General features: G+C 44.7%; 1 protein-coding gene across 4 annotated transcripts in view; it reads left to right on the plus strand.

Annotated features, from left to right (window-relative positions):
• The first annotated feature begins 15,920 nt into the window (after positions 1–15,920).
• Positions 15,921–26,139, plus strand: part of kat6a (K(lysine) acetyltransferase 6A) — a 40,546-nt gene continuing 30,327 nt past the window's right edge. For 2 of the 4 annotated variants that reach the window (XM_026186258.2, XM_080309456.1), the window contains exons 1-2: positions 15,921–16,058; positions 17,454–18,917. In XM_026186258.2, coding sequence (XP_026042043.1) covers positions 18,219–18,917 — 699 coding nt within the window. In that variant the 5' untranslated portion in view covers positions 15,921–16,058; positions 17,454–18,218. Of the gene's footprint in view, positions 16,178–16,315; positions 16,548–17,453; positions 18,918–26,139 lie in introns of those variants that run through there. The other 2 variants (XM_080309455.1, XM_026186259.2) reach the window with 2 other exon arrangements.

A 26,139-nucleotide genomic window follows, 5' to 3' on the forward strand; every position in this document is an offset into this window, starting at 1 on the left:
GACAGCAGGAGGAGGGCGACAAAACAAAAGGCAGGACAACAGCAAGAGACCCTCGAGCTACTCTGTTTGGTTTGCTGTCCCAGTGTGTCTGCATGCTGCGACTGGCTCAAACCTGTTTAAGAAAGCTGCCTCTACACACAGACGAGAGGGCGTAGTTTAAATTCTTCATGCCTAATCTAGGAATCCAATACTGGGAACATACTAGGACATCGTAATCGGTCATTTAGTGCTGCTACTTTAAAGCAGCCTTGGATTAAAGTTGGGCTCAGAAATTTTAACAGTGGAGCTTTCAATTTAATTTCCCTTTTAGTCTTAAGACTAGGGTTAATCCATGTGTGGGAAAGTGTCTGCACAATTACAGCTGTGACTAACAATTGGGTAATCTGTCTCATCCCCCCCAAAAGTGTCCATAATCATAAAGAGAGCGTTTACTTTTTTCATAATTCCTGTTTCCATAATGGTTGATCCAACGTTATGGACAGATATTTTTAATGCAAATATACATTTGTAGTGTTCATATTTACAGAAAGCAGGGAAAGAAACATTAAAACTATTTTTCCATTAAGATGCCAAATGCATTTCTTTATTTTCATTCCTGAACAGAAACATTAGTTGTTGAATGTTATGCTTGATTCATTTCTGATTTCTAAGAGAAGTCCATAGTGTTTTTTTTCTGGTATAAAAAATGTGATTTAAGTCATTTTTAGTTTTAATGTTTTTGACAGATTTCTCAAATAGTTTTGTTTTCTTGTTTTTATGACAAGTGGTCTAATAAATCAGTTAAGCACATATATACACATGCATATAGTGCTTTTCTACTCTAATCTGGTTAGAAACACAGCTAAGCTGCAAGAGTTGCTAATCCTTAATCTTTCTCAAATTGGAGAAGCTCGCAACTTCCTGCAGTCTACTCTGGCTGCCCAGCCAAGCTGGCCACAGCCTCGGGCAGAGAGGTAACCAATGCGTAATAGCCAATATAAATGGGGTGCAGGTGTGCATTTTAGTACCGGTTAAGTTAATTAAAAAGAATCTTTGCACATGTGAATGCTTGGGGAAAAAAAACGCTCAAATCTACAAACAACATCAGCAATGTTATCTGTGTCGTTCTAACTGTTTGTAGTCGAGTCTGATGTCTTTATTTTCTTCCAGAAGCCTGCTGTGTGTTAGGGGTGTGATGGGGAATACCCAATTAGACAGCAAACGTGGGTGCCCGTGTCATTGTTTCCAAACGTGTTTCTATTCATTCACACTAAAATGCAGTAAATTCTCCTGTAGTGCTTCTCACACACTGGAGTTGTCTGGATGTTAGGCATGAATGTAGGAAAGATCTGAGTTCTAAAAGAAATATGCACGGCCCTGTGGAGGTCTTTCACATAGATGAGAGACGGGGAGAGCACCCCAGCAGTCAGGTCACTGACATGTATGACAGCCCACTAAGTTTGTCTAAAGGCACCTGAACAACTCGGACCATGAGAAAGCTCTATTGGAACAGATGTGAGTGGTAATGCACGTGTAAGCAAAGCTGTGTAACTAGTTAAAGATTCAAAACTACACGCAATGAAACGGCGAGCAAGGGAAGAGTACCAAAGCAGCATTAGAGAGGTTGCCGTTGTGCCAGGAGAAATTAAAGGAGAGGAAGTAAACGATGCGTCCAGCATTATGTGTGTTGACGAAACAGAGCTCTGCCGTCGCATACCTGCGCAAATCCTGACTGTGTCTGAACTCGATTTATTCTCGAGTGCTACAAACGAGAAAAACCCCGGGTGTTCAGATGAAGAACAGAGGCGCTCACTCGAATGTTAATTCTTCAAACGCGCTTTAAAAAAAATCTAACAGGCTCCATTTGATTGATGTTTGATGATCTTTGTGTTGTAATCAGAAAGATTTCATCATCTTGTAGGGAAGATGATTAAATTCATTTTTCACCTCAAAATTCTACACACAATACCTCATGATGACAAGGTGAAAAGTTCTTGTAAGTTTATTAAACAAAACTACAATATTTCCATTGATCATCTATCAGATGCTTCTGCTACTTAAGTGAAGTCCACCTGTGGTAAATTCAGTTGACTGGATGTGAGCCCAATAAGCACACAACTGTCTACATAAGGGCCCATCGTTAACGGTGCATGTCAGAGCACAAACCAAGCTGTGCAGTCCAAGGAACTGTCTGTAGACCTATGAGACAGGATTGTATCAAGGCACGGATTTGAGGAAGGGTACAGGAAAGGTTTCTGCATAATTGAGGGTCCCAGTGAGCACAGTGGTCTCCATCATCTGCAAATAGAAGAGGTTTGAAGCCACCAGGACTCTTGTTAAAGTCTCTAGACTCTTCTGAGCTAACGGGGTAGAGTGGGCTTAATCGAGATGCTTGGCCTGAATGCCAAGCGTCGGATCTGCGGGAAACGAGGCATCGCTCATCTCCTGGCCTGCTACAATGAAGCATGGTGGGATGCAGGGACTGAGAGACTAGTCAGGGTCAAGGGAAAGATGAATGCAGCAGAGACATCCTTAATGATAACCTGCCCTAGAGCACTATGGACCCCTGACTTGAACAGGAACCTGAACATCTCTGGAAAGTTCCATGGGTTCCACAACTCACGACAACACTTACATCATTAGTTCTTTCTTCTTTTTTTTTTATACTGTAGTTATGTTTGAAGTGTTTTTAGGTAAGGAAAATTATACCTAATAAATTAAATTATACCTTAAATTATAAAATGTTATAAAGCACTATCCAAAGACATGTGTTTAGCAGACTGTGTTTTTCAACAGGTGTTTTGAAATATAATCATTTAAAAAACAGGAAAACAGTTTTCCAGGGAGAATTTCACACATGCTGTAACACACAGTGGCAGACGCTTGGAAACCTTAAAATAACTAGTGTACAAATTGCCTGCTCAGGTGTGTTACTCCTTAACAGAGCACATTCAAGACCATTTCTTTTTTTGTTAGTTTTTTTGGCTTGCTAACATCCACACTCACACTTTGGCAGTGTCCAGCATTTTACAACAAAATGTAAGTCATAGTACAAGGATAGGTGTGTATAGCTATTTGCACTTAGCCCCCTCTGTGTACTAATCTACTCACTAAAGCCCTTCTCAGTGCAGGAGGCGACCCAGATCAAGATCTGCTGTGGCTGGCTCCTCTGTGAGAAATGGGCATGGCTGACACATGTCAGCCGTGATAAATGAGCAGGTGTTTAGGTCAGTGTTAAGTAAATGGAGTCATTATTGATGACCTCAGAGCCCCCCTGTGTGTTGCCAGTATCAGTGATGACTTCCAGGCGCCACGCTGCAGTACAAGGGGACACTGTGTTGTGATTCTGGGGGTCAGGTGAGGACTCGCTGCCTCGGGGAACACACTGCACTGTCTACCACAGTAGCCTGGACCGATGACCTCAAAGAAGGAAGCTCACCAGAACTGGAGCACTCGGGCGGCCTCTGTGCAGACTGTTTGTGACTTGAACCTGCGATGGTTGTCTCAAAACTTACTTTCTTCTTCTGTTGTCCCGTGGGAGCGGGCAACTGGGTTTGTGTCACCACTCAGTGGAGCTCCAGTGCCACAAGTCACTGATCTGTCATAGTGTTACATGAAGTGCATGAAACACATACATGGTATTATCAGCAGGCAGCTGCCCTCAAAGAGACAATCTGGAGATGACTGTATGTCAATAAAACCCAATTTTCATCACCTTACTCAACTTCAAACCCATTAAAAATCTATTAACTATGGTTAAAATCCAGGTCTGTGCAGGAAACCAACCTTTTTTAAGTCAGTAAATATGTATAATGTACAATCATTCCACCCTGGAAAAAGACAAGTTCAGAGAAATCATTTTAAAAAATGACCATGAAACTTAAGCCCATGATGAGTGGATGGACAATTTTGACCACAACTGTATATCAGCACCTTCTATGCTGCCAAATAGCAACAACCATAACCGTCCTTTTTTGAGTCGTGATAAAGGCTTTTTCATGTTTTCATGGATTATTTTTAGTGGGTTGCTGGTGCTGCAGCAATCCACATTCACTTCCATCTTGACCAATAACCGCACATATCTACACTGAAGTAGAAGCTTAAAAAAAGATGCACAAAATGACGTTGTAGGAGGTTTGGTCCCTAGTTCCTGCAGGCAAGGCAAGGCAAGTTTATTTGTATAGCACAATTCAACAACAAGGTGATTCAAAGTGCTTTACAGAGACATTAGAAACAAGAACAAATAAAAAGCATGATTTAAAATTGAATAAAACAAGCAAATAAAGTAACTAATTAACAAACAAACAAACAACAGTATATAAAATCAAAACAGATAAAATCAGAACAGTAGATAAAATCAGTAGTTAAATGTAAGTTTTGAAATTTAAGCTTAAAGTGTGGATTTGGTGCTTTATTCAAATGCAGCTGAGAACAGGTGAGTCTTCAACCTGGATTTAAATAAACTGAGTGTTTCAGCTGATCTGAGGCTTTCTGGGAGTTTGTTCCAGATATAAGGAGCATAAAAGCTGAATGCAGCTTCTCCGTGTCTGGTTCTGACTCTGGGAACTGATAAAAGACCGGATCCAGATGACCTGAGGGATCTGGAAGGTTCATACTGGGTCAGGAGGTCATTGATGTATGTGAAGACGCACAGAAATACAATGTTTTCCTTCAAAAGTTACAAGAACTTCAGAAGTTCCATATCCACTAATTAGCACGGACACCTTCATTTAGTGATGCCACATGATGAAAAAGTAGTGACATTAAAAAAATGTTTGATTAATTCTAAGCTGTCCAACCCAAATTTCATGGCCATCTATCCTCAAGTTATTGAAATATTCCACTGTCAGCACAAGTTGAAACATGAGAGGATCGAAGGCAGTCTAATTTGCAATAAATTGTAATAAGACTAAATTAAAAGAAATGTGACAGTGGATTGACTGGTCCAGACTAATAAGATTTAATCGTTGTCATCGACAGGGCCTTGATGCTAGCATAACAGTATCATAGACTCCATGTAGCCATCATGACATAAGCCACTGCTATGAAAAGTCCCATTGTGATGTTTCAGTATTTGCCGATGCAATCATGGACTAAATGTTGGGTCTAGCTACTTACCATTCACACCAATATGCTTCTATGCAATCTGACTTCTTTTTTCTTTTTTTTTTTTAAAATCAGACGAGTCGCCCCCTGCTGGCCATCAATAAGAATATACACTGGAAGAGTCCAGTTTTGCAGTCTGCGTGCAACAATCTATAACGAAGCCAAGAACCTTCGAACTCCGAAAAGCCACTTGAAACGCATCCCACATTAAGTATCCCGAAAACCTGTTCAACACGAGTTTGCACGCTGCTCTGTCGCTGCCGATACTGCGGGCAGGAAACGTGCATGTGGAAAACCTGGATGGATGAGACACGATATTATCATCACTCTCCACTGCTGTCTCTCTCCATATGAAAAACACAGCAAGCCCTCTGTCACTGTCACCTGCGTGAGATACCGCCATCCAGAAGGACTCAGAGTATTTATCAGCTCCGGCACGATGAGTGTAAGCACGCCACGTTATTATACGTCTCTCAGGATAATCTGTGACTTTCATTTACATCGATATGATTACATAACACGCTCCATCTGTTGCTTGTTGCTAGCACAGGGGGGAGACAAACATGCATAGCTTTACACAGAGAGGAATCTAATTATTCAATTAGGGACTGTATTGAATGACTAACTGATTCACTGCAGTTTACATAATGACAACACAGATCACTACTGCCTCTGTAATGCAATTTAGTACTACTGTGGAGGGCTCATCATTCATGGGAATGTAGTCTTCTTCTTCTTCTTTTTTTTCCTGGCTTCCATTACCGTGCAGTAATCTGAGAGTGGCAATATATACTGCATTGATTAAATCAAGAAATCACACATCGTTAGCGTTCACTCGCCCATTAACCAACGTATGCCTTTTGACATAAATCTCAGCCCTGGCTCTTAATGAAATTGATTGAAAAGGCTCTTCATGTTCCGGTGTGAGAAAAAGCTTGTTGTGCAAGTAAACGATCAAAAAAGAAGGAAAAAGTGGGGGCGGCGTGGAGGTGGGGGGGAAGTAGACAAAGCCTGCTGAGCTCCTGAGGTTAGGACCCCCCCCACCCACCAGGCCCACAGGAATGCATGTGCGTGTGAGAGTCCTGGAGGCTGTATTGTTGTCTGTGGTGCATCTTGCTCTGCAAACACTGTGGCTCCGACTTGGGAAGGAGCCTATAATGTGGGAGGTCTGGATACCAAACGGCCAAACATGGCATCATGTGATATCATTTCTTTTTGTTGTGTGCAAGCGGAGAAACCCTCTGTGGTGCAGTTATTTAGTTACAAATGAACTTCTCTCCTAGGAAGAAATGGCTTTGATGCTGTCATAAAAACCTCTCGAACAAACAGACACTAAGGCTGGACCGGCGCTATCACCCGTCTTTTAATTATCTTTGTTCCGATCTTCACCGTTTCCACTTTTATTGCCTTTTGATTGCATTTACACAGATTTCTATTTGCTTTGCTGTCGAGACCTGTGTGCCGTGTTGGGGTTTTTCTGTTTGCCAAAGTCTGAGAATTAGGCTGCCGTACTGCCATCCAGAGCATTAGGGTATAATAAAGCAACACAATGGCTCATGTTACCAGAGATGTAATCAGGATGGAAAATAAAAACTTTTTTTAAAAAAAAACAATAACACTGGGGTTGAATAGAAGTCAAAAAATACAAAATGGAATAAGCTTGAAAACCCTGAAATGGAAAATGAGCAAAGCCATTTAAAAGAGAAGTTTTGACACTTGCAGAAATATTGTTATGTTTCCAAAACATTACATTTATCTCATGTGTTCAGGATGAAGCCGCAGCATGTCGTAGATGGTTACATGCTTGAATATTTCCAGGATTCTCAGAGGCTTTCTTTTACTTTTAGATTCTGTTTTGTTTTTGCAAAAGCAACACATAGTCTTTTAAATAGTGAGCTGTTTTTTGATTGGTTAAGGCACTGGTAGCTGTTTGCCTCTGTTTTCAGTCAGCATCATATAAACAACACACACATCAGTGTTCCCAAGTGAACAGTGTGTTTCCCGAAATGTTGAAATGGCCCATTAACAAACCAGAGTCTTTAGGCCTAGATGATCTCCGATAATAAGTAAGTCTGCTCTTAGTCCATTTATTTTTATTTTTCAAAAGCTGTATGTAAAAGATGGACAGGGCTTTGGGGTCTAAGTGTTTTAAACTGCAGTCTTACTAATGGCCAGCAGGGAGGGTGACTCCTCTTGTTGCAAAAGCAGTCAGAATGTACTGTACATGCAATAAACACTTGAGTTGAACTGTTGGTCTCAGTTGCTTGGTTTCAGGTCTTACTATTAAGCTGTGGTTATTTTGGTATCTGCAATCCCAACTTGGAATAAAACGAACATTAAAGGTTTGCCATTCTTGTGGCCGGGCTCCTTGTTGATTGAAAAGTTGCTCCTGCGTGAGATGTGTTGGTGGTCTGTCACAGCAAACCATACATTCATCTTTTATATACAGTCTATGCTTCTGTTGTTGACCCTGGTTCTACTTCAACCCACGCACATTTTTAGCCTGCATAAGATGCTTTCCAGCATACAAGACCAAACACAAACAATCCTGCCGTTATAACTTTATCTGATATATTTGCTAGATGACAGAAAAAGGAATTTCACGTAACAGCCTCTCGAGATTTATCTACAATATTTAAATAGACTTCTTTTTGCATTTGGAATATCCTGCAAAGCAATTTTTAGCACATAAAAAAGGTTTATCTTGTCTTCTGATGAACCACAAACTAACCCAGACTACATTTTTATTCCACTGAGTGTGAGATATTTGAAAGTTTGACTCTGTTTTTGAGACTGTGCTGGTTTTAATAATCACATTTTGTCACTTGCTTGTCAGTTGTCTCGCTTGAGATTCTTTATGACACACCTTGATGAAGTCAGCACTGTCTCCCCTGTCTGAAAAACAGCTTCAAGAAAAGTTTTGACTTTGGCTTTTGACTCCTGCCTCTAAAAGTAAGAAACTGCTACCGTGACTGGATCCTCCTCTGCTCTATTTAACAGTGGTAAAGTGAGAGCTATTTGTGCATGTTAATGGCCTTGTCAGAAGCCCGTTCCTCACATCTACATGCACTTAAAACGACAGTTAACCACAGCAGAACAATTGATTTCTCAAACAGCGTAGTCCTCTACATTTTCCTCCCTGTCTCTCTGCTGCTTATGTCTGACATACAAGTGTACTTTTCGGCACTCTCGGGCACTTCTGAGTTTGAGTGAAGGAGATGGGGTTTGTGGGAGATTTCAGACAGCAAGAGTTGGAGTTAGGGGAGTTGGGGGGTGGGTGTCTGGCTTAACTTTGAGCTCAGCGCTCACAAGCTGTACTTCACCTTCCAGCTGCTCTCCGAGCCTTTGGATTCAAGGGAGAAAGCAGGGGAAAAGGGGGAGGGCGGGAGGAAAGAGGAGGGGTTTTGGGCTGGGTGGCGATGTTGGTGGGGGTTAGTTGGACGGGTGGGGGCACGCTCTTGGGCGTACAGGCCCTGGAAATTTCCGTTGTATGTTTCACTTCTTTTCAGGATGGGAGGGGTTTGGAATTAGACTTTGGGTGGGGGGGGGGGGGGGGTGAAATGGTTGCATTGGGGTCTGGGGACTTGGCAACCAGCCAGCCACAGCAGGAAGCTTTTGCTAGTTTCACACAGACAAAAAAAAAAAAAGTGGTCCTGGACACTGGCCGGCTATCTGAGCACAGCGCTCCAGTCATCACCCGAAAAACAGGAACTCATAAATGCAGCCTGCTCGGATGGTGGCACAGGCTGACTGCTGTTTAACGCCACAATCCACATTCAAATTTCTTATTATATACAGTAAAAGGCACGAGCACAGGGACGAGAGAAGAGTGAGCAACTAACTCAAGCCATCGTTTGATAATGTCCAGGTTTGTTGGGTTCATTCATTTGCCTTAAACACACCTGACTTTTCCATGACTTTTAAATACTTACACATCAAGAGGCCTTGATTAGTTGGAAAAAATGTAATTCAAGCTGGACTCGATATGTAAACATCCTTATTTACCCAAACTAAACAGGCTTTTAATCAGAGAAACTATTTTAATTGGATTTCTCCATAATGGTTCTGACATGTAACTGCAAGAGTATTTCAAATAAAGAAAAAAAAATACTCACAGGCTGCGTGGACGACACACAGTTCAAAATCTGATAACAAAAACAGCAGCAGCAATAAAACAAGCGCTGTAGCTGTACCACGAGTTTTTTTTCATAACCACGGGGATGCCGTCGGTTTATTTGGCTTGGCAAATGTCCAGCTTTTAAACCAGAGGCAGGAAGAAGTGAAGCAGAGCAAAGAGCCAGCAGGCCCGACAGCAGGCATTCAGAGCAGAAGGTGCTGCTGTGCATCAGGTGGAGGAGATGTGCACGTTTCTCTGTGTGTGTGTGTGTGTGTGTGTGAGAGAGAGAGGACAGGGAAGGGGAGGGTTGCAGGGGGCAGGTGGACACTGGTTCGGCTTGCTGGGGGCTCAGGCCTCGCTAGCAGGTGGATGCTCGGAGAATAGAATTTTTTTTTAAGGGAGGGATTAGGGGGATGAAAGGAAGCTAAGGATTACTGGCCTCCTTTTCTGCACCAAAGATGGAAAACGAGCCAAGGGTGTCATACTACAACATCCATTTGCTGGTCGGAGCAAAAGCTGCTACACAGTGCCAAATGTCCACTATAGAAATGACGGTTGCTGCATCCACAAACACCAGATAAAACTGCACAATACATGAATAGATAACCACGATCATGAAATGCTGCTTTTATGGGGTTTGTGTGAAAAACCCTTTCTAGATGGGAAGCAGTGATTTTGTCCCAGACAATCCCAGATGCTCACTTGTGGAAGTTGTTGGCTCCTAGATTAAATGGGAGATGTTACGTTCTATATTTTTATCTCTTTGCATGATCTGCAGTTTAAAATATTCCTCATTCCAGCTTTCTTCTGAATGGCTACTCTTTGTGAACAAGCAATAGGATGTAGAGGCTTCTGTGATCACGGAGAACGTGACCATATAAGGACATCCACGCTTATCAACGTCACAAAGATTTAAGAGTAGAAAAAACCGTCTGAATTCTGAGCTTTTGGCACACAGTACGGTGGCCGTGAGAGGTCAAACGTACTCCAATTTAAAAAAAAAACACCAGCAAAAAAATAAATGCTATGCTAAATGCTAGATAAAAAGCACACAAAACACAACAGATGTTGAATAAAACAAAACAGAAAGAGGAGGAAAAGACATCAGCAAGCACGAGAGCAGAAGTGATGAGCTAACAGTGAACAGCTAATAGCAGTTAGCAACACGTTAATAAAGTGTCTGCAGTATTACGTGAAATGTGTATTTTAAAAAGAATATTTACTTGCATCTTTTTCTCCCTCACAACACTAAAGAATCCTCAGCTGATTTTAAGCGCGTCTCGGTGCAATTTTTTACATGTTTTGGTTTTAGGTCACTTCATCAGCTGTTCCGTCACCTTAATAGAATAGAATAGAATAGAATTCAACTTTATTGTCATTGCACATGCACAGGTACAGGGCAACAAAATGCAGTTTGCATCCATCCAGAAGTGCTTTAGTGATATAGATATATTACAATATATATTAGCAATAGTATAGATATGTAAGTATATTACAGAAATGGGTCTATTATGGTATGTTATAATGTACACGGTATGAAGTATGTTGTGAATATTCTATAACTATAAGTATGTACAGGCTGTAGTGAGTACAAGCTATGTACAGGATATGAACAGGATATAAATATGAAAAACTATACAGAATATGAAATAAATAACTTTACAGGAATCTGAGATATACAGTTATACAGAAATGGGAACTATGCAAGTTGTAAACAGTTGTAGGATTAAAAATTAACGAATGTACAGAATGATTATTTACACAGAGCTATACAGTAGTGCAGTTAAGATAAGTGAGGGTGTGGATAGTTTCTACAGAGGCTATATAAAGTGCTAGTGGTTGTGAGTGGTGGTTCAGTCCATGTTATTATTGTGTGTTTGAGGGTACAGTTGTCCATTGTGGGTGTGTGTATGTTCAGTCCATGTGTTAACGTGGGTCAGATGTCAGGAGGCAGAGTTCAGGAGTCTGACAGCTGTGGGGAAGAAGCTGTTCCGGTACCTGGTGGTCTTAGTCCGGAGGCTCCTGTAGCGCCTCCCAGAGGGCAGGAGGGTGAAGAGTCCATGTGATGGGTGACTGGGGTCTTTGATGATCTTCCCAGCCCTTTTCAGACACCGCTTCCTGTAGATGTAGGTGTAGGTGCTCCCTTCCTTCCCTCCCCATCTCCAGCTGCCTCCCTCTTCCCGCTCCACCACAACCACCCACACATGCAGGACCTTGGAGTAGGGGTATGTCACCAGGGTGCAGAGGAGGCCACCCCCCCCCCCCCTCCCCCCTGTCCCCTTCTGGCTGCCTCTGCCTCAATTTTATCCCACAACTTAGACATTCACATTACTCACACTCTCATTACACATACATATAGGATCTTGGGGGTGGGCACGATACACGGAATCCAAAGTACCATCAGGGTGTACACCTCACCCCTGGCGTCGTTGCCCACCTCTCAATGTTAAATACACGTAGACATTGAGGGCTAGCAGGAGGGACCATGCGCTTACCTGCTGCTCTCTGGCAGGTAGCTCCATGCCCTCCTGGGTTTTAAATGCACCTTAGAACACACATGCATCAACACTACAATGAGCGGGTGGAGGGAGGTTTGGAGTCTTCTCTCACCCCCGTTCTCTGCGACCTGCTGGAGCGGGGGGGCTAGGAGGAGGAGTTGGCCGTCCGACTGCGGTCTGGAGTGTGGGGCCTCCCTGCTGCTGCGGAGTCGGGGCAGTCTGCCTCCCCCCACCGCAGGGAAAAGGGTAACACCACCTGGGTCTGGGTGCAGTTTCCCCCTCCAGGGGTAAGGGCACCTAGACCCGGTTTGTAGAGTATGCTTGGGGAGTGTGATCGTGTGTACAGCGTCTCTTTATGTCTGTCTCCACGTTGGTTGAGTGTGGAGTAAGTGCATATGAGAGCATGAGGGGGGGAATGGATGTTTGTATCTGTGTGTGCCTGTATTTCTGTGTCTATATGTCAGGTTGGGTGTCAGACGCCACCTCTCTGGGGACATCTCAGGCCCTCCAAGGTTTGGAGGCCTATCTCCCCCTACCACCACTTCCCTGCCAGTGGCGGACTCCCTCAGACATCGGTGCGTTGGTGGTTCTTTGTGTCCGGGGATGGGCGTCCAGGTACACACCGGCTCACTCCTTGGCGGCCGCTTATCGGGGCCTGGAGCCTGGGGCTCGCTCGGGCCACTTCGGAGGTGGGGTGCCCCCGGCCTCTCGGCCTGGGGCTCGGTCACTCAGGCACGGCTGGCTGCCGGCGGAGCTCACGGGCGCGTCACTGCAACTCCCCCTGGCTTCTGCTCCGCGGCTGCTGAGTGAGCCCTCATCTGGGACTCTCCTCAGCTCTTTCTGGGACAGTGGTGCAGCTGCCCCTTTGTTGGTCTTCCTTGGTCTCTTGTGTTCTGGGGGCCTCTGGATGTCTGGAGTTTTGATCTCCTCCATACCTGCTTCATGCCCTGGAGGACGGGGCTGTGGCCCCCCCACACCCTCTAGCAGATCATTACATGAAGGAACCTTTTAAAAAAAACAAAAACAAGCGCGCCCATGCTCACAGGTGTACACACGGGTGATCACACCCACAAACTACACCCTTTTTGGCTCCTACCTCAAAGCACACTGTGTTCTGTTGATCTTATGTGCTGCACAATAATGTTTAACATTTATTATTTACTGTCATATTCCCATATATCATTGTGATGTTGTTTATTCTATTACTCTTGTTCTCTTCTGCTTGTTTTCTTTTTTCTTTCTCAGCAGGTGATCCAGGTGATCGATATATGCATTTTTTTTCTTTTTTTTTTTTTCTGCTCATTCTGTTGGTTTTTGTTTTTTGCCCTTCTCCCCCGTCCCTCTTCTCAGCTGTTTCTCTTTCCCTCTTTCTTTCTCCCCTTCTTTCCCCCAGTCAAGTCTGTCCCGTATTCAGTAAGTGAAAATAAAATGAACAATAAAGGTGAATCAAATGGACCATTACGGCAAGGCTGGGATGGTCAATTTGGTAAAGTAAATCCGTTGGGCATCTTTCTTTGCCTTTAGACAACAATTCTGATGGCAAAAGAGCCAAACGGGACAGGCAAAAAAAATAAATAAAGGTGTAGGTGCTCCGGCGATGCGCTGGGCAGTTTTCACGACCCTCTGCAACGCCTTCCGGTCCGAGGCAGAGCAGTTCCTGTACCAGACTGTTATACAGTTGGTCAGGATGCTCTCGATGGTGCAACGATAGAAGTTCACCAGGATGTCTGAGGACAGGTGGTTCTTCCTCAGAGTCCACAAGAAGAATAGGCGCTGGTGAGCCTTCTTGACCAGCTTGGAGCAGTTGGTCGTCCAGGTGAGATCCTCGGAGATGTGGACTCCCAGGAACTTGAAGCTGCTCACACGCTCCACAGCCGTCCCCTTAATGTGGATGGGTGGATGTGGGTCAGCATTCCTCCTGTAGTCCACGATGAGCTCCTTGGTCTTCTCGGTGTTAAGCAGCAGGTTGTTTCTGTCACACCACTCAGCCAGACGATCCACCTTAATGTCTCCCCAAAAACATTTCTGCTCTGTCTCTATGTCTCTTGAGTTTTTTTTCTCCTACTTAAGTTGTGTTTTATTGTTTCTATTTCTTTTTTCTTTTTTTATTCAGCTTCCGTACTGTTTTGTGTGCTTTTGCAGCATTTTTCAGTTTTTGCTGGAGTTTTCTGAAGTTGCCGTGCATTCGAGCTCTCGGGGCCACCATCAACCTAATTCAATTTTGTTTATATAGCACCGAATCACAACAACAGTTGCCTCAAGGCGCTTTATATTGTCAGGTAAAGACCTTACAATAATACACTGTAGGCATAATAGGTCCACTTTAAACACTGCGTTTAATTAATTATCTAAGTCAATTTGCAATAATTTTCTGCCCTACTTCTTGTCTGTTAGCTGGTCAATCCACTACTAATCTAATAAAGATGAGTATATGCCAACAAAAATGTGTGTAAATACAGTTTTAGATCCTTTAAATATCCCGTCTCGCACTCCTCCACTTCCCCCAGATGACAGTTATAAAATAGGTAAAACTTCAGCTCAGTTTATGTAACTGAATCAATTATGATCTTACCAAAATTACAATAGGGTGGCTCCCTACTCCTCCACTCCGTGCCCCACCCTGATTAGTTTTCTCCTGTTGCTGTGTGTTGGTGAACATGGCCTCTGCTGTGGATCATGGTACACAACATTATTTATTCATGGCTGGGAACGATAGATGCAGTGCAGGCTCCTCCTGAGTATTGTCCATCTGTTAGCTGGCCTACTGTACACAGTAATATAATGTGAGTCCTCAGGAGGCACGTGCTAATAGCAGCTCATGTGTTAACGCATCACACTATTTATCTTTGCAATAACACTACTGTTAATTACAATTAGTTGGTGATTTATTTGTCCCTGAAGGAGTGCGGGGAAAACAGCCAGTAAAATGTGACCTTACTGGGTTTTATTTGATCACCGCTGCACTGCTGGGGGTTCGCTCTCTCGCAGGACACCTCTAACATGGGAAAACATCAGGTCTAATTGCTCCCCTATAAGACACTGTCTCTGAGGACTGCTGTACACATCATTTTACACAAAGCTGCAGATAATTTAATTTCCACCCAGGGAGCTCTCGGCGTTAGACTGCTGCCAGATTTCAAACACAAGTACCCTCCCATGTCATGATGGTTGTGAAATTGAAGCAGCAAAAATCCGATTTCATCTACTGACTGATTTTCTTATGAATAAGGAAAGGGTTCTGCTTAGATTGTTCAAACTTCCCCGTGGCGCATTTAGAAATTATTATTACATGATTAGTAGTCTCTCTCTCCTGTCATTTTCTGCAACATACTATAAGTTTAAACACCCATGACTCGCACACATTCGCTTTAAAATTAAGCACAGTGTGGATTCGAGCACACAGAGAGCGATACCTTTAGACAAAGTTGCTTCCACCTGTCACCAGATGCCATAGTTGATGTGACTCTGAGAGCTGCACAAGCCCTGCTTTGGCCAAACGTGGATATAAAATAAAGGTGTTAGACTCGGTGTGTCATTTAATCAAACGTAACAAAGTGGGATGGCCGCAGAGACTTTACATTAACCGCTTCCTTTGCTGGAGAGATAATTCTGTGTTTCACAGTCTGATGAGCGATGCATCACTAAGACTACACTGCACAGGCAGATAATAACATGCTTTATCATGTACTGTAATACTCCAGATAGCTCCACACGGCAACATCTGATCACCTCTGGGGGGAGAAAAAAAATCTGGCTCAATTTCCATCTTCAGTTTAAAACACACACGGCTTCCACAATAGACTGCAATGTGGAGGAGTGTCTCACTTTGATCTTTAAATACCCTCTAACGTTAAGACACGCTCATTGGCTTTGATTTTTTTTTTTTTTTTTTTTTTTTACAACTGCCAGGCAAAATACAGACGCTCCCTTGAATCTCCTCCTGTGTAGCTGTAGTACAGCAGAGAATGCGTGAACACCTATCCTCTTTTTATTTTTTTCCCTCCTCCAACACAACCACCACCATCTGTCCCTTTCTTCCATTTCATGTGCTCAAGCAATATCCACACCCCTCTCATAGCAACAGCACGCCGCCGCCGCCCCCGCGCCTTGCAGTGAATTTTTCTTTTTTTCTTTTTGCTCCGTCCCCTGGATCTTCGCCTCGCACCATGCAGACGGTCCCTGGGCCCTGCCTGACTGTTCAGTCTTCCCCCCTCCCCCACCAGCCGTGCTCCTGTTTCACTCAAAGATGGCGTCGGCTCTAGAGCCCCTGGTCTCTGGCTGCATTTTTTGGGCTTGTTGTTGTCTTCGTTTCGCACGGTTTTGGCACCTTCTCCTCGGCGGCTCGATACCAAATTCCGGTGAGTAGCAGCGGAAGCCGGATGGGAGGATACGAGATTTTCTCCACGGTCCGCTTTGCCCGAGCTTCCCTCCGAAACCAGAACCGGACCATCTCTGGCTTTCTGGGGAACCGCGAGAGGTAGAAGGGGAGAGGGGTACGGAGGGGATGGTGATCGCGGATGTGGGTGGGGGGTATAGAGGGGAGGGGGGCGAACAGAGGCCTAGCTTTACTCCGTTTTAGCGGCCTTGTCTTCACGGCACCGCAGGCTGTAGCGTTACGTGGGAGGGCGGTTAGCGGAGGGAGGAAGTCAGCGAGGTGCGGACCACTGGTAGGGATGCGTCTACGCGGGCAGAGCCTGCTCGCCCATGCCGAAGATTGAGAGCTAGGCCGCGGAACCAGCACTGCTGCAGAACCACCCGCTAAGACCATCTTAAATATTGCACTTGCCCGCTAGCCGAGATGGCCGTCTGCAAGTTGCATTGTGCCTCATACAAGGCCGCGATCTCACGTTAGTATCTGAGTGACATTCATGGGGAGAATATTCGCAGTGTTTGCTGTGGTGTGATGCTTTGTATTGTCAGAAATCCCAGGTCCATGCGGAAATGTTTGGTTTTTCTCTCGCTCTTCTGTGGTGGAGCGCTGGCTACCCCCCCAGTTTCACGCTGTTTACGTTTCAGGTTAGCGAGTAACATTAGTAACAGAGATCGTAACGCTAGCTTGTTGGCTAGCTTCTCACGTTAGCTTGCTACACAACAGCAGTAAGCGGGAAGGCTTGTTGTCAGATACTTTGCAGCCTGACATAATATGTGAGTAAACAGAACGACAGGAAACGGTTTGGCCATGCGACTGTTAATCTGGCTTTGATTATTAGCTAGCCTCGCGGCTAATGTTTGCTAACAGCTTTGACTGTAACATGTTTACGTTAGCAACCCAGCTAGGCAAGCTGTCAACTCTGTAGTGCACTTTTGAGGATGGGGTTGTTTACAATGTTTGTAACACACAGTTTTTAAACAGTTGCGTGAGGTATGAGTACGGTTCTTAATGTTTTTTCATTTTTAGAAGTTCTGGTCTTGTCACTGGCTGTGCGTTTCTTAGTGATAGTTGTTTAGTGGTACAATCGCATGGTGGTTTATTTAAAAACAGAAATCTGGGAAGTTGGCTAGGGATAATAAATATTATTACTTTTCCCCCCTTTTTTACCAGTTTCGTGTCTAGTATACGGAGTAATATAGTGATTCAGAAGGAAGGTATGGCTTTGTTTATATGAATGCCACCAGATGATGTGCCTGGGTTGTTTTGAAAAGATGAACCTTCTTGTTCTCTAAAATTGTAAAATTAGGTGCCCCATCTTTGCAGCCATGTGCTATAACCTCTTTCTTTGTGTCTGTGTTTTTTATTTTTCCCCCTCCTACAGTTTTCATCAGCTACTGAAGTGCAATAGGCATGAAGGTGATCGGTCCTGGCTGCTCCCTGTGGTGAGATATCTGTTCCGTCCCAGAGCTGAGAAGCTCAGACTGCTGGAAGAGAAAAAGGGAGCAAATGAGAACAAGCGAAAATAAGGAGATGTGGATGGAGAGGAAAACTCACAATCTTCTGGAGTGATATAATTATCAGAAACCTTTGTGCAATTGTCCTCGCGTTTATCACTGAAACACAATTTTCATGCCCCCGAGAGTCTGAGCAGAGGAGACTGCTGTTATTGGCAGTCCTTGTTTTTTTTTTTTCGTTTTTTTTTTCCGGGGGCCGTCTAAACAGGAAACGCCTACATTTTGTGAAAAGCCAAACCAAAATCTGCCCTGCCCAACCTTGGGTACTGTGGGAGTATAAGTTGGTAATAGATCTGAAGCTTCTTCTGCTCCCCCTGCCTCTTGCCAGGGATCTTCACCTGGCTGGAAGTGGGTGGTGGGTGGACCAGATTTTCACCAGGTGCAGGGTTGGCTCAGTTGGGTTGTGCTATGATCAGCTGCTCCTTTTCGTGCTGCTTATACTCAGCTTCTGAGGGACTCTCTGTGCGACCCCAGGACAAGGGATAGTAAGCTGGTAGAGGGCAAAAGGGAGGAGGAGGCGGCGGCGCTACGGCGCAAGCCAAGTGTTTACTTGGCTTACAGTCTCTACTTTTTTGTGTGTGTGGTCCTCGCGGTAAGGCCCCAGTGCTGCTGCACCCACCCAGACAGCAGCCATGGTGAAACTGGCAAACCCATTGTACACCCAATGGATTCTAGAGGCCATCAAGAAGGTAAAGAAGCAGAAGCAGCGACCATCAGAGGAGCGCATTTGCAATGCGGTCTCTATGTCCCATGGCCTGGACCGCAAAACAGTTCTGGAGCAGTTAGAGCTTAGTGTCAAGGATGGTACCATACTCAAGGTTACCAACAAAGGTCTCAACTCCTACAAGGACCCAGATAACCCTGGGCGCTTGGCCCTGCCCAAGCCCAAAGGTGTTGGCAGCTCCAGTGGCAGCGGAGGCGGCAGCTCCGGTGGAGGAGGTGGAGGAGCAGGTGGTGGCAGCAGCAGTGGAGGGAGCAGCTCTCACTCGCATTCGGGGAAGAAACCGGGTCTCGACTGGAACAAATTAATTAAGCGGGCACTGGAGGGGCTCCACGAGCCGGGTGGCTCCACCTTAAAGAACATCGAACGCTTCCTCAAGTGTCAGGCTGATGTGGCGGCGTACCTGTCGGGTAGCGGCTCCATGGGCCCGGGCCTCTTCCACCAGCAGCTGAGGGTAGCCCTCAAGAGAGCCGTGGCCCACGGGCGCGTAGCCAAACAGGGTCCACTGTTCCAGCTCCTCAGCCGTAGCAGCAACCAGGATGATGGGACTGGCACGGTGTCTCTGGAATCGCTGCCCCCGGTCCGGTTGCTGTCACACGAGAAAGACAAGGTAAAGTTTCTGCACACATGTAAAACCGCATGCATGCATTCTCAGACATGGACATACAAAATAAAATACACTTAAAGTAAAAATACAGCCACGTTTATTATGCTTTGTATGTCTGCGTTGGTTTGTCACATGGATTTGTTGCGCAGTGTTTGGATGATTTCGATTTTTTTTGTTATATGGCCTGTAAATGAGTGTCAATGATTACAGACCTGTTTGAGATCAAGATAGAACTGATCTCTAGTGAAAAAGTGATTGTGAAGCGCTGTTGCCTGTTGGCATCTGAAGGTCCTGATTAAAATCGCAGATATGCTTAAGACCGTATTTGAGATTGTTGTGGGAAGAAATCTAAAAGTCTGATGTGTTTATCAGTGAACTTTTTGGACCAACAGAGGGCAAGTGAGCATGATTTGTGAAAGTGAAAGCAACACATTCTTGTTGCTGATCTTTTACCTAAGACTCTGGTGCTGCATTTTCCCTGCTGCTCCAAATTTGTCATCCCCTGCAACCCTGTACTTTGCGACAGAGTAGTAAGCTTTCACTTTGTGTCACTTTTTAAGTTTTCAAATGGCATCTAAAGGAGTGGCTTAATGTTATAGTATCAGAGTTATTTGAAAAGTATCAGAGTGGCAGTGCAACAGGTTTGAGAGCAAGCACGATCCAACGTTCTGCCTCAAACTGAAGTATGACTTTGTGTTATCATCAGAGGAGAAAAAGAATAGATGCATCTTAGAAAGCTGGAGCAAGTCAGCTAGTCTGCCAGAGTGATGCTAGGTGAGTGGCTGGTGGGCTAGCAACACAGGATGAGAAGTTAAGGGGGAGTCACATGGCATCCAGCCTCCTGCAGGGACTGTGGACCAGCTGTGGGGCTGTTGCCTGTCAGGTGCTGTCGGGAGATGGGACAAAGAAAGAAAGGAAGCAAGGCAAGGGAAGGAACATAGACAAGTGAGAGAATAAGAGAGCAGGAGAGAGGTGGTCTGTAGCGTTGCCAGACGGAGAGGCTTGGATGACGCAAACTTTCAGGCTCCTGTAACCAGAAAGGGAGAGACGTAGCGGGAGGAGAAACTGAGGGAGACAGAATGAGTTGGGCGAGGGAGAGGCAGACATGCAGGCGACAGAGGAGAGAGGGAACACACCCACTTTTGTAACCTGATCAGGGAGAGCAGCCGGCTGCTAACCTCTAGTTCTAAGGGCCAGAGATTTGTACACATACACACAGACTTGAACCCATTCTATTGCATGTTAAGACAAAAAAAAAGCAAGCAGACTGAGAGTGATGCCATCCTGGAAAAGAAACCACTCCCAGCAGGATGGAAAGGGTTCATCACAGGATGGAGGCGATCACTCAGATCAACTTTGGTTTGAATTGCAGTGACACGTCCTTCCAAATAAACCAAAACAATATCCGAAAGTCACCCTCCATGGCATAACGGGACTCACTGTAGGGGTCAGGCATTCAGGTTTTTCTTTTAACTCGACAGCCATCAGATTTGGAGAAGACTAGACTGATCATAAGCACTGTTTTGGCTGTCTTCTGGCTTTGTCTGGCCTCTGTGTGTACATGTCTGCAGCCACAGGGGCTCCTGCTTAAGGATGCCCATAGTCGTGCATGTGCACACACACAGAATAGGATTAGCCTAGAGAGCTGGCTGCAATCACATGGGCTCTGCCTAACACAGTGACCTGCTTGGCTGCAGATGATCCACCTCTTAAGACAAACAGAAATCAACCACCTCCTCTCTGACTCAGTGAGTGATCAGCCTGCTTTGCTGCCTCAGAGGCAAAATACAAACAGAATAAAGCATGCCTCAGTTTGAATGCATTGGTTCTACATAGATGAATGCATTGGTTTTTGCTTTCTTACCGTATGATCTGCCATGGTTCTTTTATTAGATTTGTTAGTTCACAGTAAATATTGGCAGAAGAGTCAATTGTAACACAAATGATTTCACTGAAAATGCCACCCTGTTGCATCAGTGAAATTTCATAATCAGCCTAAGAATATGAATTCAGTGGGCATGGACAGGGAGATTACTGCAGTTTCTTTTTGAAGCTTTGAGCTAAATGGTGCATGGAGAAGCTGCGGCAGCAGTGAGGAAATTGACATTTGTGTCTGGTAGTCACACAATATTCTGTTTTTCCTTTTTTGCCTGGTTTTTTTTTTCCCCCCTCCCTCTTCTCAGCGCTTCTTCTTGTGCTGTGCCTTGATGAATCTCTCCAGGAGAAGGAACCACTCTGCCGCTCAATCATGTGTGTTTTGTGCGCCCCACGTTGCCGTGTTCTTGATGTATTTGTTAGTTTGTGTCTGTGTGAGTGGCACATGCGTCAAAGAGATAAAACTGTGCGCACGGAAGACCGAGAGACGGCGATGGTGCACGATCGCTCTGCTCCACTCGCTACTTTTCTACCCGCGCATCATTGCCATATTGCCCCGCATCATTGCTAACAGTTATGATTTCCCAAGGAAAGGAGGAGGGAGAGTGTGAGTAAAGGCAGCGGAGGGGGGAGGAAAATCAAAACAAATGGCTAAGCACTAGCATTGACCCCATTTGCAGGGAGATTTGTGTACTTAACTCGCTGATGTTTGCATCGGGGTGCTCCATTCAAACGGATCCCAGACCCTATTTCTGTCTCTCTGTCTCCCCCCTCTCTCACCCTAATAGGGTGCCATTGCCAGGTCATGCAGGGGGAGGTAAATGGGGGAGAAAAGTCAACCAGGGGTCATGGATATATAGATGGCAAACCTCATTGCCTCCCTGAGCACCCGTTAGCAGTATGAGGCTATGGCCATTAGGTGGGATGGGCTTGATGCTGGGCCTTTGTGTGCGTGCGTGTGTGTGTGTGTGTGTGTGTGTGTGTGTGTGTGTATATATATATATATATCTGTATCTGTGTGGGTATACTTGTGTGTGTCAGTGTGTGATGTTCTTCCAGTTATAATAGGAAAGAGCAATCTTCTTGCCCTGCATTTGCCCTCCGCTCAACAGCTGGAGCGGGGTTAACCAGAGTTCTCAATGTCGTCGTGCAGTGTCACGGCGAGGACGTGTGAAAAAAGCGACTTGTGAACAGCAACACAGTTGCAGAGCTATGTTTTTACACTTGTACCCCTTATTGCAGTGATTTCCCTCCAAAATGTCCCACTGACCTTTAACAGATTTGGCTGATGTTAGCGTCAAGCAAGTGAACTGTTTTGCATGGTCCAATATACTCCTAACGTTGGGCACTGCATGTTATTATTAAAGATGCCCTAATGTGTCGCTATCAGCTGATATTTTACTGATAACAAATTAGCAAATAAAATGACATTTATGTATCATTGTCACTGCGCAGCACCAGCAATACATAAATATATACATAGGCATCAGCTATGAACCACATGGATATTTAAACAATAATATTGGCCCAGAACCTTAAAATTGGTGCACAGTTTCATAAAACTTGCCTGATATGGTTAACCTTCACATGCTTCGTTGTGCTGCTTCATGTCTTGCTGTTACAGGAGAGAACTTTTGTGCTTTTTCCCTGGATGCATGGAAGCATTTTCCAGAGTTAGCGCTGCACCACAAAAATGCTGGGAAAATGACTAAGTTGGGTGCAATGAAGTGGTTTCCACCCCAAACCCCCAGTCTGGTGTTAGCTCGTCTTGAATTACAGATTTTTGACTGATCCAAAAAAAAATTTCAACAAGTGAAATAATTTGCCCCGCTTTCCCTTTGACAAGCACCAATTGTTTCCATTTTGACAGAAACCCGGCCTCGGCTGACCCCCCCCATTAGTGTCCAAAGTTTTAAAAAAAAGAAAAAAAAAGTCTCATTCTGTACAGCTTTAAGCTCACGCTTCGCTGTAACCACAAGCACAATTCTTGTTTGACACTTGGTGGTACCCGCCAGCAGAGAGATGGGAAAACTGTTTTTAGCGTTCACTTATTTAAAGGGCCACTTTACTCAAAACACAATGGAGGCTCTTGATGGATTGAAAATTAATTGCACGCTATTTTGGTAATGGGATAATATGAGGATTTGCTGCTCTTCTCTGTTCTATTTATTGTGTTTTGTCAAATTAAAGCAGCCACCGGAGGATAACTGGTTGGTATTTGACACCATTTTCTACTTATTTGGATCAAACAATTAATTAGTTAATTGGGGGAAAATGAGCCAGCATTGACTATGATCAGTTACAGCCCTAAAGCACAACACTACACTGTCTTGGTTTGGCAACAGTTCCTAACTAATATGGCTTGGGTGGACTTGAACCCGGGACACTGAAGTAAGGACTCTAGCCTTTGGGTCATGGGTCACCTGCTCAAGCAGCTGAGCTATAGTGGTATACAGAGCTAGGGCTGTTCGATATAACGATATATATCGGATGACGATATAAAAACGTCTATCGTTTCATTTCACGCTGTCGTTTGTTTCGTGGTGTCGCAAAATAAACTGTTTACGGCAATATTTTTTTTCATCGTTTTGATGGTCACTGTAGTGGCTATATTAATTTCTTAAAGTTCTCTCTTTCTCTTATATTTTATATAACCACACTACAGACAGACAAGCGCCTGTTTTTATGCATTGTCGTTAGCAACAATGACGGTAACACCATCAAGTGTCCGCTTGTTTATGTTGCACATAAACCTTTCACAATAAAGCTCAAGATCCTGTTGAGACTTTTCAAAATAAACTGAATCACGTGAAAGAGCAGATTATTTACAGATGAGAAGTCAAAAAGAGCCACCAGGTGCTAAAAAATAAACCTTATACTCAAGCGTTAGAACAGGCTTTTCCCCGCAGCACGCCGTGTAATAAATACTCACAAAGAAAACAGCGGCTGTTACAACTTATGTCTAAAAATGTATAGTTTCATGCATCGGTTAAAACACTCGACTCCAGCTACATGACGCGCAGCCGGAAACACTTCCCGCAAGTCGAGCTGCCTGAGATTCACAGAATTTACAGAAAATGTTACATTTTTGTGATTTATATCGTTATCGGACGATAGAATTCTTATATCAGGATATGAGATTTTGGTCATATCGCACAGCCCTATACAGAGGTAACAAAAGTTGTTTTCCTATGTGGTTTCATGCTATAGCCTTCCCTGAAGCACACAGACTGTACATGCTTGAACTTTTGCACGTTTGAAATAAGCGTGCATATGGGGCGCAGCTGCATTGATCCATCCCAAAGACACGTCAGATGATGGCTACCTCTGTCAGTGTGAATTGGAATTGTCACTTAGTGTAACCGTGTCATGCAGAGACATGAGCTTTCCCTTCTCTGCTCTCTGTTTTACCTGTCTGTAGACGCAGAGTGGAGTGACAAGTGGTGAAGATGAGTTTACTCAAACTGACACCTTGTTGTATTATTGTATGTCCTGTAAGAGCTTGACTAAGATGGACAGATATTTAAATGTCTGAAAGTCATGCTAAAATATCTGAATCTGGCTGGTCATTATGTTGAAATTTAGTTTTCATTTTTCAAGTTTTGATCACTTGCAGTTGGTGTTCATACACCTAAAATGTTTTTAGCAGTGTTCAGCTTTGGCACCAGCCAGGTTTCACTTGCCGTCTTGCAGTGAGACTCTGCGAGCCACATATTAACTGCTACGAACAGATGCAACTGGCCAAGAGTCTATAGAAGCTACATTAGCAGTAGTGGCAGTGCCCAAAGGGGAGCAGTAACCTCGAGCTCACCAGTGAGTGATGTGAATGGCATTTGGCACGGGAACCTTAGCTGTGTGAGGCCTCGCGTACGGCTAACCTCACCATCCCCACAAATGGAGCCAATGTGTTGAGCAGCTGTGGAAGTGACGGCTGGAGCATGGCCAGTCCCGCTTCGTTTGATGCCGTGATTTAGCTCCGTGCACCCTGGCTAACCTCGATGATTTTTTTTCTTCCTTTTTTAAATGGAGGGCGATGGCTCGGCTGAAGGGAGGGGACGCACTGCACATCGCAGGGTCTTCCGCAAGCTGTCGCTGGATAATGCAGCCCGGTTATTTTCACGTCACTACCCGGCCAATGGAGCTACAGGGATTTGAGATTTCAGATGCTTTATTTACTTTTACATGCCAGCTATTGTCACAAGAGCATCCGTGCGTGTAAGCCAACCGACAGCACGTCAAGGTGTGTCTCATGACTACCAGTGTTCAGACCATCTAATGATTCTCGGAGTGAGTGTTTGTGTGTTGTCTGGCTGCGCAGCGTGCCCTGTAACAGTGATCAATGAGTTTGTGTTGGAGGTTGGGGGGGGTGAACATAAGGGAAGTGTGGTGGTAGTGTTGGGGGGCCAGCTGAGATCAGGCTCCCATGTTAATGAGATCCTTGACTTGAGACAAGGACAACAGCAACGCTTTTCTCTCTTTTTCTCCCATTGCCTTTTATTCCAACACCCCCCACCACCACCTCCTTCATTTCTCCTTTCGTCCTTCCCTCCATTGTGCTCCCCTTCCTGTCTCCCTCCCCTGTCCTCTGTCTTTGAGAGCTGTGCATATGGAGGGGAAACCAGGTCACCACCATTTTTTTAAAAATGTATTTTTGTTAATAACCTATTATCCCTCTGAACACGGCATTCATGTTAACACACAGGAGGAGAGTTGACTGTTCTGTGGTTAATGGATCCATAAAACATCAGTGGGTGTGTCAGCTGGATCAGACTAGGCTGTCTTCAACTGTTGTACAACAGTTGTTCTAGGTGACTTTTTTTTTTTTAAGGGGAAACCTTTTACTTGTATGACAGGTTTTTATGGGGTTTTCTTTTTAATGCCGTCTTGTAAAAGCAGGTAGCTAATAACAGTTACAGTAAGGTGTGTCTTTTTTTGTGGCTTCCAAATAATCCTCGGAGCCAAAATGTGTAAACGCCAGCTCAACGTAGATCCGCACAAACACGCACGCCTCAAGTTAAATGTCGAAGAAGTCTGAGAGGTTTCTGGAATATCGCCGTGGCGCAACAAGGGCTCTGGCAACTAGCGCTTTAAAAGGAAAGGTTGAAACTGGGAAGACGGCTGTTCCTGGGAAGAATTTGAGATTCACACTTCCAAGAGGATTGGCTTTTCCTTTTCATTTGTAGTGGCAGTCAGTAACTGAAGCCTCGCTGTAGCGCGCGTCTCTAAACAAGGTGTCTGCGTGAAAGGCAGCACGCCCTCTCCCTCTCACTCTTTCTCAGCTCTTGTTTACTCGAGCGCTCAGAGGCCGAGTGGGAGCAGTTGACCTCCTCCGGCATGGAAGGGGTTAAAG

The sequence above is a fragment of the Astatotilapia calliptera genome, chromosome 12, assembly GCF_964374335.1.
Source record: "Astatotilapia calliptera chromosome 12, fAstCal68.1, whole genome shotgun sequence".
Classification (NCBI taxonomy): domain Eukaryota; kingdom Metazoa; phylum Chordata; class Actinopteri; order Cichliformes; family Cichlidae; genus Astatotilapia; species Astatotilapia calliptera.